General features: G+C 33.6%; 1 protein-coding gene across 1 annotated transcript; it reads right to left on the bottom strand.

Moving 5' to 3' along the window:
- Positions 1-843: 843 nt before the first annotated feature.
- Positions 844-18,765, bottom strand: Smp_121190 (voltage-gated potassium channel,putative; the record flags this gene model as incomplete). Its single annotated transcript, XM_018789453.1, has 2 exons — positions 844-2,284; positions 17,818-18,765. The coding sequence occupies 2 exons, from the start codon at positions 18,763-18,765 to the stop codon at positions 1,196-1,198; spliced, it is 2,037 nt and encodes a 678-aa protein (XP_018646495.1). The 3' UTR covers positions 844-1,195.
- Between the last annotated feature and the right edge of the window lie 1,468 nt (positions 18,766-20,233).

The following is a 20,233-nucleotide window of genomic DNA, read 5'->3' as shown; positions in this document are numbered from 1 at the left end:
TCTTTTCATGAATATCGAATTTAGAGGAGATACTGTTACCAAAATCTTAGATAAACGGATTTCAGAATCCCTGAATAAAATCTTCTACTCAGCTAAGCTCCGCGTTGTCTTCTCAAACCGGCCTACCATTCACGGATATGTTAAGGATAAACTTCCGCTTTGGGCCACGTCGATATGCATCTATGAATTTACTTGGTCCTGTGGGGAAGGTTACATTGGCCACACAAAGAGATCACTTTCCAAACGCATCTCAGAACATTACCCGACGTAGCTTTTAAAAGAATGCCAAACAGTTACTAATTCAATACAGGAGCATCTAATCAACACCGGACGCTACGCTCCAGAGTCTTCGTTTAAAGTAATCTACACAATCAAAGGGAGGTTGAATCAAAAAATTGTGCACTGCTAAGGCGTTGGCGATCCATCAGTTGAAGCCCGAACTCTGTGTGCAAAAACGATACGTCTAACCTCTTTTCCTTCCTCGGCCCTAATTCCCTTCCAGTGTGTTTAGGTCTTTTCTTTTTAATTATTGTTTTATGGTTTTAAACCATAGTCATTTATTATTATCCTTTAACAATTTTTCATGATTATTAATTAGTTATTACTATGATCTTTATGTTTTTCGTTTTTCTCCATATCTGTCAAGCGGACAACTACCTTTCATAATTCTGACTCGTAAATTATTTTCATCCTTCTATTCTCTAACCCCCTGATTATTACGTAATCTCGCTTGATATTTGGAGTCTCGAATCACTTTATGATGCAACCTTTCTATAGACATATATTTACCATATAAATGTACAGCTTAAGTAAGTGATTTTGTCGGAAAGAAAATTCCCTTCTCTGAATTCTTTTTATTTTTATTTAAAAGAATTATATTTAATGAAATAAATGATATCCTTTATACTTATAAACAATCTGTTTCATCGTACTCCGAAAATTCTGATAATTCGTACAAATAGTTGTAGGAAGAATTGTAAGAACATAAAGGAAGGATTTAAGTATTTATGTTGGTGTAAATAGTTGATAACATGAGTTGACTGAAGTGCAAATATTGATTAGGGAAAAATGAATAAAAAATCCTTTTAAGAGATAGACAAAGAGATGGAGGAAAAAAGATCTAGCTGATCTAATTCGTATGATATAGTACCATTTTCAAACATACTACCAGTTTATATTTGTGTAAATATAAATGTCATGAACAATATTCACCACAAGCCATACTATTGACATCATTCACACTCAGACTAACTTGTTTATATCTAATCAAATTATCACTAGGATTGATTATTCCTATTTCTTTGTTTATAAAGTGAATTCCCTTCTGACTTGTCAATTTATTGCAGCTGTTACAATTACTGTGATAACCACGCTCAATAGTATTTTCCGATTTTATTGAACCTAATGAATAACGATCTCTAATAATGTTGAAACTTCTTTTATTGTATAACGCTTTCTGATTTATAATTGACTTTTTCAAAAAATTCGTATTTCCCAACTGGCAACCTTCATCATGAGCTTCTTGTCGTTTTAAAACTTTTTCACGTCTCATTTGATCATGATAAAATGCAGCGAAATTATTAACAATGATCGGTATTGGTAGACCGACAACAAGTACACCGCATATACAACATATTGAGCCAATCACTTTGCCTAATGCTGTTTTTGGTGTGATATCACCATAACCTACTGTTGTCATAGTAATGATAGCCCACCAAAATGTAGCCGGTATACTTTGAAATTCATTCTTATTATCATCTTTTTCAGCGAAATAAGCTAAGCTTGAAAATAATAGAACAACAAGTACAACAAATAGCATTAATAGACCTAATTCCTTATAAGATTGCTTTAATGTATAACCAAGTGCTTGTAGACCTTGTGAATGACGTGCTAATTTAAAAACGCGTAATATACGCAGAATACGAAACATTTGTACAATTTTACGCATAGATACAAGTGAATCTAATGGTGAATGAAGCCATACTTCAAAAATTACAGAAAAATAATAAGGTAGTATAGCAATAACATCGATGAGATTCATTGGACTTTTAATAAATGTACATTTATTTGGTGCAACTGATAAGCGTAATGCATATTCAACTGTAAACCATATTGTACAAATTAATTCCAACGTTTCTAAATGTTCGTTTACATAATCTGTATTATTTGCGTTATGATTGTCATAATGAATTCCAGACGAATTTCCACGTAGTTCAGGCATTGTACTTAAATTCAATCCAATTATTGATAATATGATGAAAGCTATTGAAATTACAGCAAATATCTGTGTGAAAAAAAGACAGAGAAAGATAAAAAGACAACTCATCAAATGACATCAGCAAATAATATCAGTCTACAAAGCTAATAATTAACTATTTGCCTCGATCATATTATTCAGTTTAAGATTAGTATAAAACACTAGATAGTCTTGTGCATTGTATATTGTATTAAATGAATGAACTCAATGGGCATGAAACTCTATACTTAAATGCCTTGCTTTTGACACTTACTGGTGAAGATTAACAGTAAGTTGGAAGGAAATGATATGTCCTAGCTTATAATTAACAAAACGATCGATGAATATCAATGTGTACATAGAGTTAAAGTACATAAATTATTAAATTATGTCAATTTGTTTTCCATTTAGTGGATGTTACTCAATGTAACTGTCAACACTAAACTGCAGGTAAATCCTAAATAGAACAAAATACGAGTACTTGATCCATAACTAACAATACTGAAAAGGTTTCATAAAGTAACTTGGCGAATAATACACTGTCAAAATACCGTAAAATGGAAAAATTAGTTTATCGCGATTTCAACTCCTAGATATGGAAACCGAGATATAGTTCGTATTTCGGTACTGAAAATGGCTTAAATCTTAGCCAGAAATGATATTTACAACAAACTTGTTTTATTTACATTGATATGGAATCATGTCCTTTGATACCCAAATGTACCAGTATTCTTCTACAACAAAAACAAAACTTTATAGTTTTTAAGCTGTAAGTTAACCATAAAAATATGGAAACAGCTGTTACATTATTTGTAAAATACATATTTCCACCGAGCCATGAGATAATGCAATGGGTGAGTTTGCAAAAAAACAGAAATGCAAACCGTTCGATACTACCTTAATAGTCTAAAAGTATATTAGCTCATCTCGAAATTTAAAGTCTCAGTGGCTTGGTCCTATTTGTTAACTCAAGTGAGCATTGCCAAGAAGTTCTGTTTAAAAGCATAACAGCTGTTCGATACTTCCTAGTTTCCGATGACTATCCACAGGATACCAGTCCGTAATATAGAACGTTTCTTAAATTAGTCTCTTACTGTTACTTTTACTCAAAATTTAAACAAAACTGCCTATTTATTCATTCACTTCCTTAAAATAATTTAGTTTAAACCATGTTTTTCTTAAACATCAAACGTTACGATGGTTTTCCTCTAGAAAAAGTTAACTATTTAGTAAATTAATTACAAAATTAAGTGATCAAATTAATTAGGAATATCTGAGGGATAAATAAGTTTGTTATAAATTACTGACAGATTGAACAAAAATAAATCAGTCATCTTGATTTGTTTAAACGAAATAATTTTGTTTTTTTGTCAGTTTTTTAATCATATTATATCAAGCTCAGTTTATAATTCAATCCATTTTCAGTGCAGATTGGATTTTACCAATCAAGTTTATAGCGAAGCTAAGATAAACAGGTTACTAGTAACATACATATAACTCTTATTTAAAACTTTTAACAGTTAATGCATGAATTACGCTGTGTGGCAGTCAACGTCATTTTACCTACCGACAAAGTTAATGGAGTGATCGCCAAGCATGATGAATTGACATCAGGGAAAATCCATGAGGATCTCTCATGGCGATCACTATTTATTTAGAAGGCATATCTTCAATCCTGGTAAAAGTGTGGCTCTCTTATCCACTCGGACCTGCGTCACTCAGTTCCATAACTAGAGGTATTATCACCAGTAATCAATTCCATTAAAATTCAAACCCTAAACCCTTTTCTATGTCAAACCATTACCTGGTAATTGAAGTTATCAAATTCTATGGTATAGGTTCCATGATGGTTATCAGGTGAAGTGACCAGATATGCAAAAGCCACGGACTTCCTCGACCACACTGACACACTCTGTTGACGATTACTCAGATGAACATAATTGAGGTCTGATATTGACCGCGTAAAGTCTCTAATCATTAAAATTGTATGCTAAGGTAGGGTGTACCAATAGAGTCCTTGAAACCTAAGTTTTGCATTTCTAGTCATTTTATTTAATAACTACCATGGAACCTGTATCGTGGAATTTAATAATTCAAACTCCCACTAAACTAGTTACTACCATTGGGATAAGTTAGCTGAACATTCTCCCCTTTTTGTTAATGTTCACACAGTCTTGTAACAATAAGACGCAATTAATGATTTCATTTTTCGGCGAATGAAATCATACGCCCAATCAAATAAATTATCTACCTATAGCATAGTCTAACGACAACGTCTGCAACTACAACGCAAATTGACCCATTTTCTTTTCTGGGAAACAATTGTGCTGTGTTACAAATACAGTACTTCTTACCAAAAACTATTAATAACCTAATATCCAACATATTTAAATTTCTATTCTAAATACCATCTGTGTCCCAACGTAGACTCGAATATATTTATATATATAGTGTCACGAAAAAAATACTTAAACAATCGTTTTATAGCAAATAAAATAATTACAATAGTTGAATAAACTTATCAATTCAAAAGTCAGTCTACAAGATAATCTATCTACTATTATAGTACATTAGATCCTTTGATAAACGTTGTAACGCAAGAACAACAAACAGTTGAGATGAAATGAATTCATTACATTTGATATGCTCTAAACCTTTGATATATGCACAGATTATGTTCAATATTTAAAATGTCCTACACATCCACTTCTGTGTGTTGAATTAATAGTTAATCAGTTTTCTATATTTATACAAGTCTCATTCGTGGACGAACGGAATAAGAGGGAGCTTATGACCTAATCGAACAGAAGAAAAGTGCGCTACTTGTTACGGTTACTGAGATCGAAAACCAAACTAAGTTGGACAACCACTGAAAACTGGGAAGTACTAGATGGGTGTCAACAATTTCCACAACTTTTTTACTGTTATTGGTCATGATAAACATAATAGTATAACTGATAACACTCAGAAATACTGGTAAAGTGATTATAATAACAGTGATAATAATATCAATAGTTCAAGATGATACGAGAAAAATTCATTTACTTTAATGGGTAAGCTGATGGGTTTCAAACATTTTATCGAATAATGTTCACCTAGCACTGTTGTAATGATCAACTCACTGTTACCTTTTCTTTCCTACTTTGTTCGTATTTCAAAATATTTAAAAATCTTCGTTTATTAAACCTATAACGTTTATAAATATAATTAATATTTCTTATCAACCTTTTCGACCAAAATAAGACCGCTGTTGATTTTAGTTCAGTTTTCCCTCCTATGTTATAGTCATTATAGCTAGTCTCGTTAACATTATTAGATACAATTTTTGAGCCCAATCAGTTTACCCATTAAAGCAATCGAGTTTTCTCATTTCATCTTCAACCATTGATATTATGATCACCGTCATTATGATTAATTTAATAACGTCGTTTTGGTAATTACTATCAATTCCATCCATTATTGTTTTGATTTAGAAGATCAAAACAATGATCATTATGCCAATTATGAGTCTTTAATTGTAAATTAACAGTGTATTTTTATGAAAAAACTTTCTGACAAAAGCGACCGATTGTAGGCTACTGTATTGTGTTTTCAATATACATAAAAATAATTAATATCTATTTTCACAGAAATTTAATTTTCTCACTTCATTGTCATTGCTTTCTGTCTTCTTCATCGATTCAATTTTCTTTCCAGGTAAAAAAGGTCACGTAATTTTTTTTTAAAAACAGGGTGCAAAAATAATTATCAATATTTGTAAAAATAATGATGTGTGTTATGGGGCCCTTTTATGTATTCTCTCTCTCTCTCTCTCTCTCTCTCTGTTCCATACACATATACACAGCTTTTCAGTCTTCGCTCAGAATGAACAAATTAGAAAAGTGTTATAACGGTCCGATTTCTTTTTTTACACGAATAGGACGTTAAATTACCATAGACGAATATCTACACTAGATTCCCTCCCAGAGTATACTCTACAGGGCTTCAATGCAAATCAGGTCATGAACATGTGATTAGCTTCACTAGAGCGTAAATATATTCCCACTCCAAAATCCGACACAATGCAATGAACAATCAATCAATTATAATAAATAAGAAGGATAGGAGAATATATAATTCATCTGACACCTGTCAGACTATCTATATGTCTGACCAAGTGGACAACCAATCATTATCATTCTCGCCCACACACCAAAGCGTCAACCATGAGTTTATTCACAGCGCGAAGTTATTTTTTAAATAAATGGAAACTCTAATCCATCTGAATTCAAGATAATTCTATCCTCATTTGTGACCAACTTGAAAAATGTAGATCAGTGGTGTGTTCTAGTCATACTTAGACATTCCGGTTTAGCCAGGTATGTTTTAGTGGATGTCATCTGTTGAAGAGCCCAAAATGTGGATGAATTACTAATCAGGAGCTTCATTGATTTATTCCTGAATTGTTAATAAAGTTTACTCTTCTGATCTAAGTCCAAAAGTACTTAACATTGCAAAACTTTACACTGACAATCTTCATGAGTAAAAACAATTTATCAGTGAGAAAAATGCTTGGTAAACAACTTAACTTAATAGTCAAGTATAGAATGTAAGGATTTTTAACTTAGATTAAAAGTCGAAAAATAAAATACCCTCTTGCTAGTTGACAAATATATTTAACCAATTTTGAATAGAGCAGAAGTATACATTGTCCAATGATAATAAAATATAGATAGTGTGGGTCGAGGATTACAGTCCGGGTAAAGTAGGAGGGTTGGGCATTGAGTTAGCGACCCAATCGCGTAGAAAAATAACTCGCCAAAAAAACGCTAACCATAAAAATGTAAGATGTAACCTCTCAGGTCAACCATTTATCCTTTAATAAAATATACATAAGTTGTTTATAATTTCACCAATGTTAAATGTAGCAACTTTTAAAATTCATTGACTTATTTCAAAGTTACTGATGATGACACAGAAAAGTTATTTCATATATATTTTATTTTCTCTCCAACAGAAAAATAAATGAATGCATTCAGTTGAATGGTATCTCACTGGATAATATATAGAGATATACATTAATTCCTAGCTTATCAGACAAATCACTCAATACATGGTAGTAAGTAAATATCAAAATGTGAATAGGGTTTAGTAGAAATGCATTCATACCATATATAAACACGCTCATACACAGTATACATATATCTGCTTACGTAATGTGTTATCCCCCGTGTAATAAACTCCAGTATTTATTACTCTTACCGGGCTGAGTTTAATCAATATCATCATCATTGACAACAGCAACAATAATCAAATTACAAACGCATTATCTGCGATACAAAGAAAATTAATTATTTAAAACTTGATTATAATCAATACTTAATTGAACACTGTCATTATTTAAACAAAGTAAACTTCCGGGTATAGACAAACAAATTTATTCAATTTTTGTTCAATTACAATCGACCAGAGATAATACACACTTGTAATTTATACTACCAGAAAAAAATTAGTCTTTCATTTGTGTAATGATTAATAATAACTAGGAATTTGTTTTACGTTTATATAACTACTTTCCAGCTTCTTTCTCAACAAAGTTGTCATCATGATAAAAAAAACAGAAAGATTCATGTTTTCCAAACATCAAAATGATATCAGTTTTTAAAATAAAACCATCTTTGAACTTGTACAAAGTTTTTACAAACTACGTTTCTATGTAGTAACAAAGTACTCACTGGTGACGAACTTTGAAATGCGCTTGCCGATGTTTCATTGAAAAGCTATCATTGATTTAACCGATGATGATGATCAATTGAAAATAGAGCTATGTCAACAATTACCTGTAATTGAAAGTATTGGTAATGATCAGATGCATATTTCTCTTCTTAATGAAGAGATTATTTCCATCTACTAAAAAATGAGTTTGATTCTCACAAGACAGAATTTCTCCCAATCTTTTATTTGTTTAACTTAATCAACAGAATTCTACACCTACAAAGTGCCAACCACTCAGTAAGTTTAAGTGACAGACATGAAATGACAGTTCAGAGTTAGTTATACGTTTGATAACGTTCCAATTCTAAAATGCCGTTAATTAGTAGGATTGAATCATGGAAACACTAGTCAAAAGGATACATTCGATTTGACGCTATTCAATTCTGTTTAGTGCATGCCGTTTAGATTAAAGACTAAGCTAATTTTAATGTTTTGACTTCTTCGATTGTTTGAATTTATGGTTAACTTTTGAAATTCATTTGTTAAGTTCCCAGATTCTCTGTCAAACGGGTGATGTTGAATTGTAAAATGTCAACTAAATAATAACAAGCCAAATTTCAAATTATCAACTGTTCGATTGGTAATATTCAACTTAAGCAATCATATTCTTTCAATTTGTTTGATGTACGTATATAACTGATCGGATTAATGAGGTCCTCAAAGTATATACTCTATCATTCTTTTCATTCCTATCCGCAACCAGTATAAACAGTGTACGTATAGCCTATAACTCGGTATAGAACTGTGTCCACTTTTATACTTTCTGCTTAATGAAATGTTTGCCAACAGCCGAAACAGAAAGGATATTTCTTTAAGTTCCACAACTACCTTCTATAGATTTTTTCAAAACATATTAGTTCTCTTAATCAAGTGAAATATATGAACTCAGATGAATAACTACTTCAACATAATTCATTCAAATGTCAAGCCTTTTTTCATTGAATGTTGTTTTAAAAAACGTCAATACATGATAAATGTTTAAGATTCGAAAAATCAAAAACAATTCTTTATCCTTCTGAAAACACAACACAAGCAATCGTGTAAAGAACAGATAAATAGACCGACGTCATGTGTGAACAAACAGTGTTTTGACATACAGCCAACTGAACCTTAACGCTGCTTTTCTCGTCTGCATGTGTGAGTTGAATTCCGATAAAACTTTGCGTTTTCTATATAAATTGATAAAATTGTTTCACTTAAAATATTCAGTTCGATAGTTAAATGTTGGATAATCATTTTATACAAATATAAAACATTCAGGTAAATGTGGATTGGTATTATTAGATAAACAATTGAACGACAGTGGATGGTGTAGTTAAATCTCGTAAGTAAAGATCCAGAGTAGATGTATGGTTCACTGTTGCTGTCAAAACGATTTAAACCTGACAGGACTTCCATTGTAGACTTTAAAAAACTCTTTGTAACTTGACAACATCGCTTCACAACCTAAAGCTTAAAAGGTTAAATACTTTTGAAATAATCGTTTTATATTCTCTCAGGAATGTCTGCTATGTGCAAAACTTTAACTTAGCGTTGCATGTCAGCAACAATTAGCGAATTATTTTTACTCAAAAACAAATTTGATATTTCTTTATGTCAAGCTAAGGTAATGTCAATAAGGAAACAGTTAAATGTACATGACTTAATCTGGAAATTTTTGATAAATCAGATGTACTTCTTAGTCCCTGTTAAGTTTTTTTTTAAATTAAGGCACTTTAACATTAGGATTATTATATTTATCATCATGATGTCATTAGACACTCATTTAAAAAACAACTAATTTCATTAAAATCCAAAATGAACACAAGTTCATTAAAGATTGAATTACGTTACTAAAGCAGACATTTGAGTAATAACTGGACTGCTTTATAAATCCCCTTAGGGTCAAACACAAGGATTCATTTTCAGTGATAGACTTTTCCGACTTACAGTGGTAGAATTGTTGGGATGACCCTGCATTTTTCTCGCAAGCGACATAACAAGCTCAGGGGTCATCAAGGAGCATTTCAACCAATCAGCGATTAATTAGAGGTTATGTGAAGTTATGTTACTAAAATAACGAAAATGGAAAAGTTACATGTGGAGATCCTGATTGGCTGATTGATACACTGCTACTATGTTTAGCAGTGTTCTAGAACTTTCAGTAAAACTCAAAGACTCTTAAATTACTATAAAATCCCCATATTTTCTGTACATAAATGAACCCTTTAGTAAAGTGCTTCCCACACACTTTGTGCCTTTTCTCTGGTCTTCAAGTCGGTGTATAGTTCTAGCTCGGGGTTACGGAACTAGCTTAAGGAAGCGAATATAGCGTTCGATCGGCCAGTTATGACAGAATCCTAACAGACTTCTTTGGTTGACACCAACTAAGTAAAATTTTCAATCAAAGTTTACTTATGGAGTCAAAAAGTCATTTACTCATCGGTGATCATAAATATTACCAACTTACTGAGACTGAGAACGCAAAGTAATAACTGCAGTCCTAGTGATTCTGGATTACTTGCCTACTAATAGACTTGGAGGTCAGGATATCAGGCGGTTGGAAGTAATCGACAGGAAACCCTCGATCTTGATTTCGTGCTGTTTCGCGCTCATTAGGAACGTGGTCCTGTAACGTTGAGGAGACTGGTAATCCCTCTCAGATTCCATCTCATGTCACCCAGCTTCTTAGTCAAAGGCATTACCGATAACCTAATCTGATCATGATTGACCACCTGTAGGACAGATATTTACAATTTATTGATCATCGATTAGTGACTAATGTGATGTTTATCTAGTCCTTTGGCGCTGATCACATTCCATCGATCAGGTGCATTTTGCTGACGAGTGTCCAGTAGCACAAAACCTAGGCCCAGAGTTTCTTGTTAACTGCCTTCACCCACCTACCATCTTAATATGTTGCACGCCATGTCGAGTCACTTAGACAAGTAGCCGCTTGGTAACTTGACGGAAAGAATACAATCAGCACTAAAAGAACTAGACAAACATGGCATTGGTCACTACTCAACGACCGATCAATCATAGACCTAAAGGTTTTTGTGAGATAACATTCTGGGTTAGCTTAAATTAGGCGTCTGAAGAAAGGTTATACCAGAAATATAGTGTGATATGGTTTTCGATGGTTCTATAGATTAAAAAGCGACAAAATATTCTTCAACAAAGAATAATGCCCATGGAATTGCTCAGAACATTTGTCCCGTAAGGGGTAGAACTAACAGTTGCAAAGGCTAAGAATTTTCCATAGTTTCATTATATTAATTTATTATCTGGGATGAAAAGTTATTTCTAGTTATGTTTATTTTGAAATAATGGATCAATCAAAAGAATATCCATTAGTTACTATTTTTCTAACAACTTTGTTACCAAATGTAATGAGAAGACGAAGATTATCAGAACTATGTGATATATTAGCGCAATACATTTCGAACAATCTGATCACACATATACATGTTAAGAACATTTATATATAAAAATAAAAGGTCAACTAGACTGGAAATGGGGGGTAAGAATAGACAAGAATAATAATAATAAAAATAATGTGAAAACAATTTGACACCTAATCACTCTAGATAATAAGCATATATTACCAGGGTAGGTTTAAAGAGAGAACAAACTGTTTTTGAATACACAAAGGGGGTTTGAATTTTCGTATGGCTAAGGCTTCAATAAACCTTAGTATACGCCCTTTTACACTTTTAAACAACACAACAAAAGCCGAGTTTAGATCAATCTTATGACCTGTTTCGATTATATGTTTAGCAATAGAGGATGATGGATGTTTATCCTCTACTCTTATTGGGTCATTCGACTGTATTTGTTTTTGCAACCATTTTGGTACATGTTCACCCACCCTAGTTTTCAGATCACGATTGCTCCTCCCTATGTATGTGTGACCACACACACATTTAAATTGGTAAACGCAGTGGGATGTGACACAATCGTTTTCATGTCGTCTAGGTTTTGAATGAAACATGGACCTCGTTCTTTCCTTGATTATGACTTTCGCAGCACAATACGTTTTGTTGATAACAGATTTAAGCCTTTGTTTCAATAAAAGGCTATTTGAATCACCTCTAAATGGAAAAATTGCTTCACATGAATATTATCGATAAAGAGGAATTTAATCTCTTAAAACCTATGGGTTCAGAGTATCCTCATTTATATGGACTACCTAAAATTCACAAATCAAATATTCCTTTACGTCCAATTTTATCAATGTGCCGATCACCCACACATAACCTAGCCAAATGGCTAACAAAATTATTGGATCCTATTCGAAGACGTATATGTAAGTATTCTCTAAAGGATTCTTTTGAATTGGTCGATCATTTAGGTGACATTAATATCAAAGGAAAACCTATGTGCTCATTTGACGTGAATTCCTTATTCACCAATATACCTTTAAAAAAGACTATTGACATATTATGTGACTATATATCTTCAAACAACCTTAATTTACCTATCCCCTTAAAAATTCTTAAAGATTTATTACTTTTATGTACTGATAAAGTTCAGTTCACTTTTGAAGGCGGATACTTTCGCCAGATTGATGGGGTCGCTATGGGTAGTCCGTTAGGACCATTACTAGCAGATGTGTTTATGGCACATGTAGAAAATTTATCTGAAGACTTAATCAAAAACATGTCACTTTATAAGAGATATGTGGATGATATCTTAGTAATTGGTGAAAGAAAGGAAGATATAAACTGCCTATTGAATAAATTTAATACTATCCAAAACCATATCAGTCTTTCATGTGAAGAGGGGAAGAACGACCAGCTTCCCTTCTTAGATGTACTTCTAAACAGACGAGAAGATGGCTCAATAAAACGATCCATTTTTCGAAAACCGACGTGGACGGGTCAATATCTTAGTTACTATAGTTATTGCCCTGTACAATACAAACGTGGTTTGGTAAAGTGCCTTTTCAACAGACTTCATCGTATTTGCACAAATGACGCTATTGATGACGATGTTAGGTTGTTAACCAAGACATTAATCGGAAATGGCTATCCACCTAAATTTATCAATAGATGGAAAGTTCAGGGCACAGCGAGACCTACTGTAGCCTTGGTAGAGAAAAAGCCTGTCTACATCACCTTACCATTTAGAGGTGATTCAAATAGCCTTTTATTGAAACAAAGGCTTAAATCTGTTATCAACAAAACGTATTGTGCTGCGAAAGTCATAATCAAGGAAAGAACGAGGTCCATGTTTCATTCAAAACCTAGACGACATGAAAACGATTGTGTCACATCCCACTGCGTTTACCAATTTAAATGTGTGTGTGGTCACACATACATAGGGAGGAGCAATCGTGATCTGAAAACTAGGGTGGGTGAACATGTACCAAAATGGTTGCAAAAACAAATACAGTCGAATGACCCAATAAGAGTAGAGGATAAACATCCATCATCCTCTATTGCTAAACATATAATCGAAACAGGTCATAAGATTGATCTAAACTCGGCTTTTGTTGTGTTGTTTAAAAGTGTAAAAGGGCGTATACTAAGGTTTATTGAAGCCTTAGCCATACGAAAATTCAAACCCCCTTTGTGTATTCAAAAACAGTTTGTTCTCTCTTTAAACCTACCCTGGTAATATATGCTTATTATCTAGAGTGATTAGGTGTCAAATTGTTTTCACATTATTTTTATTATTATTCTTGTCTATTCTTACCCCCCATTTCCAGTCTAGTTGACCTTTTATTTTTATATATAAATGTTCTTAACATGTATATGTGTGATCAGATTGTTCGAAATGTATTGCGCTAATATATCACATAGTTCTGATAATCTTCGTCTTCTCATTACATTATCGAAATTTATCAAAGGGACTAATTGCTTTAAATTTGTTACCAAACTCAAAAGATAACATTATATTTTAACAGTTCATGATATTAAAGATTTATGGTTGTCGCTTCTATTATATTTTTCCCTAATAACGTGTCATATAGTGAAATCATGAACTAAAAATTAAAAAAAATCTAAAATACGAATAAAAATAGTTAAATTTTCACTTAAGAATGGAAAAGATGAGAAATTGAGGACTGATTCCAAGAATTTACCGCTCTATTTATTTTTTTGAAATTTACTTACCGCTATATGTTCACTAAACATGTCTGTACTAAATCCCATAAAAATTCATCAGTAAGCTATTTCCCACTGATATGGGCAAAAGATTAACCTTTAGTGTGAAATAGGGACTTTATTGATGGATCTTGTACTTATTACGAAATAGGTTGTTATTTTATTACCCTAACATTACGAATTCGACATACTCAATTCACCTCATGATATAAAGCTCTGAGTTACAGGCGTCATGGCTAACGTAGCTTCAGTAATATTGACAATTTTTCTCAACATGTTAAGGAACCAATTAAAGCTTTCAATTGATCGAAAGCACAATGCCAGTATTATGATCTGTCTAGGCTGAAAACTATGATACATAATCACCAACGGAATAGCCTTACTAATACAAATGTTAAGCTAACGTGGATAACTTTTTCCGTGACTTGCAGTGACATTCAGCATTAAGTCATATAACTGACAAAACTCATCCGCAAGAAAATCATCCTCCTGAGACAAAAATATTCTCTATCATCTCATCAACCGACCAATATATCTTATCTATCTATTTCTTTTGCCTGCAATAGATTGATTGACTGGAAACTTTCGGAAAGAAAACACCGACTCAATCTTATGTCTGGGATCTCGTCTCTATCGTCGTACTGAAAACTACTGAAATGTTAAAACTGAGTTTATAGTATCCGCATCTTCTCTTTTGACTTTCAAAGCAACAGTGCGTCTTCGCACTATTACAAATCACAATGATTAATAAAAGTTACTTAATCTTACATGTTCACTACATAGTAGTCGTTTGCTACTCTCCGCGCTATGAAGTTCGATTCAAATTTTCTTAGTCAAACGTAAACGGATTAGAATAAGCTATAAGGTTTATCGATAGTGAATCACTAATGTCTTCAAGTAAAACGACGGGAATAAAAATTTCGAAGACATTTTATTTAATCAGCAAGCGATGTTATACCGAAATGTGAATAAAATACTGAGCTCCTGCTCAGGCGACTCCTGGAATGCTCCTTGAGTTTCTTCAGAATATAGTGGTTTCCAAGACTCACCCACTCATTAGGTGCAAATTTATGCCAATAGTTCAACTTGTCACTCTATATTCCCTACTGGTGGTTCCCTTTTATTTGTTTTGCGACCATAGTGAAGTGTTTCAGCTTGTGACCAGAGTTGTATGTGAATTTACAAGTCATTTTGAGTTGGAGACTTGGAACACTGATCTATGTACATCATCTGACTGACGTTGTAGCCGGGAAAAATAACTGACAGTCTCTGCCAGCTATTAATGTCAGAATAACGAAATAATGTCAGTCCGCTGAAGCGCAAATATCCCATCAGTAGAAACTTTTTAAGACAATCGGTTCAACTGTATCGGAGTAAACATATTCCATAAAGTACTTGATAATTGATGATCTTTAAAGTTTTTCTTTGACATCTAAAACGAAATCGTAATAGCAAGGAAACCACGAAAGTTTCTATCTTATTATGGCTTCACATTTTCCTCTTCAGACATACAACTTGGTGAATCGTAACTCCTTTCTAGAGTCAGTAAGTGTCATCAGAAGATCATAGAGAAGCAGAAGTCACAAAACAATAGTCGTTGACCACAGAGGTAGGAGAAAAACAGAAAAACAGGACACATAATCCCTTTTATTAGTGATAAAACAGAATTCCAATATATCAATTATGAAGGAGCAATCGGTGCTGTTGACAGCTAAAGAAAGATAAAGATTGGAATATTTCAACATTAATGTTGGAGATACATACAAGGGGTTTCGGTTTTATAACAGAATTGGACGACCGGACTTCTCCTATCATTAAAATGCTTTTAAAAAATGCTGAAATCAATTTTCATTCATGTATCTAGGGTTGAAGTGATTCAATTATTGGACGCTCGTAATACAGGACCTATTATCTATTGCATACATTAACAGCTGGATGTGTTATTTCTTGATTAGAAAAAAGTTACCGAAAAGAGTCGGAATATGAAAAAGTCATGTGACCGTTAATCAAATATCATCTGTCAATGAAAATAGTTCCTCCTTTAGCCTTTCTATGGTTACTCTCGGCCCCAATCTTGGAGAAATGAAGGAGGTTGGATAATGGGTTAACAACCCCGTCCCGTAGAAAACAACTTCACCAAAAAGTGCTAACCAGAAAAAAACTATTTAAACCATTCAAACTCTGCTTTGGGGGGGGGATCGAGGAATCTTCATTTAGAGGAATTATGACGCCTCATGAGACAACTATATAATAAAACGAAGCTGTCAGGGAGATATAGTAAACCAGAACGACCGGTCCAAGAAAGAGAAGACAAGCCAATCACTGAGAATCAAGAACAGAGGAACATATAGGTGGAACACTTCGGAAAAATCTTGAAAAGACCAGTCCCACTGAACCCATCGGACATCAAAGCAGCAGCTATAGACCTTCCCATAGATCTCACTTCAACAACTATCGTAGAAATTAGCATGACCACCAGACAAATCGAGAGTAGGGAAGATGCAGGACCAGACGGCATCATCGATAAACAAGGAGGATCGGATGCAAATTCAAAGACAAGGACTGACAAAGGGCGGCATTCCTATAGTTGAAGAACATATGGAACTCAGGACAACTGTCAACCAATATCAAAGTCAGAATCTTCAATACGAACGTCAAGACAGTTCTGCTGTACTGAGCTTAAACTTGGAGAACTACTACAACCATAATCAAAAAGGTGCAAGTATTTATAAACAATTGTCTGCACAAGATACTCAATGTCTGTTGGCCAGATACGATCAGCAACAACCTACTGTGGGAGAGAACGAACCAGCTTCCATCTCAAGAGGAAATTAGCAAAATACGTTGAAGGTGGATAGCACATACATTATGGAATTCATCAAACTGTATTATGAAGCAAGCGCTAACTTGGAATGCTGAAGGGAAACGGAAAAGTGGGAGACTAAGGAACACATTGAGTCGGGAATGGGAAGCAGACATCAAAAGGATGAATAGCGGCTAGAGATAACTGGAAAGGATTACTCAGGAGGAAGTTCGATGGAGACTGCTGGTGGTGAACCTATGCTCCCCTACGATGGGCAACAGGTGCAAGTAACTAGGTACATAAGTAAGATGGTTTTGTGTCTAGTACTATGTGAAGCCCACATAGGTTATTGTGGCTTACGGACAGAGCAGTTTATTTATTCTTCTTGAGTCCCATTTTCACCTTGTCAATTATTCGCTTATCATATTTTTATGTTAGTGAATGTTTGCATCACATGTCTTGAGCTAAGTTTTCTGGTTATAAATATTGAGTCACGCTTTATCGAATAGAGCTATCACACTTGCCTTCCCCCCTTTGCTTTGCTTTTCCGCTTCTCGCTCTTAATGTCTGTCGGTCTGAATGAACCAGTACCTGAAAAAAATAATCCGACTCATTCTGCATTTGCCATCTTAACACTGCTGTCTCACAAACGGGGTTAGCTGAGGTGTAATATACTGAGTTAAAGATTTTTATTTATGGCATATTCATTCGTTCTTTAAAGTCAAAGTTAGGTTAACGTGCCACTGAAATAGACTAGTAACAATTTTTTGAGACACTACAAACTCAAACTGCTGCAATTGATCACAGAGTACCGTAATACCAAGTGATCAGTGTCTTGAGGACTAAACAATTCAGTTGAATTATTAAAGTGTCTTGTTTCAGAATAAACCAACCTGCTATCAGTGTTTAACTGAAAAGATCAATGTATAACTTACTCTAGCAACCATTGAAGTCTGGGGCTTTTCGACCAAATCCCACATATACTTTTGCAGTGTGGCCCACCTTCCTGTGCCAAATTGTTCTTCTTCAGCTTGAGACAGGCTTATTTCTCTAGTTTTCTTCAATTCTTCTTGAACCTGTTCCTTCTTTAAATAATATTTATAATAACAACACGTTTCTAATTGGTATTCATTTATACCCCAGTAGAATAAATCATTTTTAAAAGCCACCACACAAATATCTTCCAAAAAATGTAAATGTCCTGTACGATAAACGCCAAGGATTGAACCAAAAGAACGTGCATATTGATCAAAATATAATTCATTTTTTTCATTCGAATAACTATCAAACAACTGAGCCAGTTCTGCAGGATTATTTGATATACTCAACCGGCCGAGACGAGATAACGGTAGACGTCTTAGAGTCTTCCACATTACTTCATGTCTTTCACCACCTACATTCAGTACTACACGACAATGATGTTTGCGAGCTCTAAGAAATGCTGGTATGTAAACAGACTTTTCCAGGATATCTGTTATTGAATCATGACTACGTATTGAGATGTGACTAACACTAGCAAGTTGATTGTTTGATGCTGAGTGACTTTTGTAAGCATGTGTTAATTGTTTCAAGGGCAGATTTTGACCTAGAAATCTGTTTAAGGTTTTGCAGAATGTTCTCAACTTTAATAAGTGAGAATGTGTTGTTTTACGACGTGGTTTACGCAAACCATTAACACCCCCACCATTTTCTGTAACTTTAACAACATTTCCTGAGACTCGATCATTGATTAAAATATTACTATCACTGTTCGGAATGACGTTTGGAGTGTCAGTAGGACCAACAGTGTTGTTATTAGTGAAAACGGTCTCAGTAATGTTTGGTGCTGATGAATTAGTTGTAACGGTACTACTGTTAGTAATATTATTCCAAGCGATTTCCATTGATTGCACATTCCAAAATAGAAGTTCTCAGTATGAATGCAGATAGTTATAGGGTTAGTAATCCGAATTTTGGCATTAATTCCCCATATAGAAGTGATTTTCGTTTTCCATTCTTTTATACTTGCGTCTTAAAATGTATAAAATTCGCTACTGTATTTCCATTCATTTGTTCACATGATTTCATGATTAATAGTTTTAAAGTCTGCTTTGTTAGAATGATAGGTTCCAACATAAAACAATCTACAATTGAAGTGTTTCTCACTTCGAATAAGAATTTGTATTGCTCTTCCGCGTAAAACGACGGGTTATTAAAAGCACATCCCTGCCAAATTTTTATTTGTGCAAAATATAAACAAAAAGTTAACCACGTAGGGTATAGATGAACAAACACTCAGAATAATTGACTGCTTCAAGTACACCATTAGTGTTTATATGCATGTATGTATGTTTGCGATCATCACAGAAGTAATAAACAGAGACGAATAACATCACACTGTATACTTTGTCCACTTCTACCTATCGTTTTATTACCAAACGATCTTGTCTGTATGTATATATCTGTACGTGTTATCTGTCTGTAAAAATTAATAACCAATAGATTAAGTCTGACTAATTAAACATAGGACAAAGTAACCAGTGTTTGGGATATAGTTGAAGTAACATGTGATACGTAGCTTATCAACATTACTGTAGTTTCTCACACCAATCCTATCTTTGATAAAAGTTGGACCAAACGGATTTGAACAATATGATCAGAAGCATCATTTCCATGATAGGAACACTTCATACAGTTTATAATCTAGATATCTGTTTAATAAACAAATAGAAATATTATTTCGTTATTAGTTTTTCCCCGATCTGGTAGTAGATACATAAACATTAGAACCTTCGATAATGCTGGATTTCCGTTTCTCATTGATTGGAAACTCTCCAACTGCATTCATACACAAGGCCAATAACTATAAATGTGGCAAGGGAATGATATATTTTTGTCAATTATTCAAAATCCATCGGTTCATATTTTTCTACTTCAGTCAATTTGAACTACATCGCGACATATATTATCATCCGTAGTTATGTTTTCTTACTTTTTTTGTTAAAATCTGCACGTTCACTTTCTTATTAAAACTTCAGAAATCCTTTACGCAGTTGGTTGCACCAAGACGTCCGATCCCCTATCCTGAGGGAATTACAGATCCATGGTGTGAACTACCATAGAACTCTACAACCTCCACTAATCTCTTACTCCAATAAGCACGGTTGTGTCAATGAAATAAGGTGGGGAATATGATGATTCCAAATAAATTGAGCACTGAGTAGAGAGTTAATAATAAACATATTTGGTTATATCCCAATACAATTTTCCTACTCATTGGGATATAACAAAATATATTTATTATTAGGGTAGTGGATGGTTATTACTAAACGGACTGCGGAATAATGTATGAAAAAAATAAACCGTAATGTA

The sequence above is a fragment of the Schistosoma mansoni genome, assembly GCF_000237925.1.
Source record: "Schistosoma mansoni, WGS project CABG00000000 data, supercontig 0136, strain Puerto Rico, whole genome shotgun sequence".
NCBI lineage: Eukaryota > Metazoa > Platyhelminthes > Trematoda > Strigeidida > Schistosomatidae > Schistosoma > Schistosoma mansoni.
This window is presented reverse-complemented; position numbering and strand designations above follow the sequence as displayed.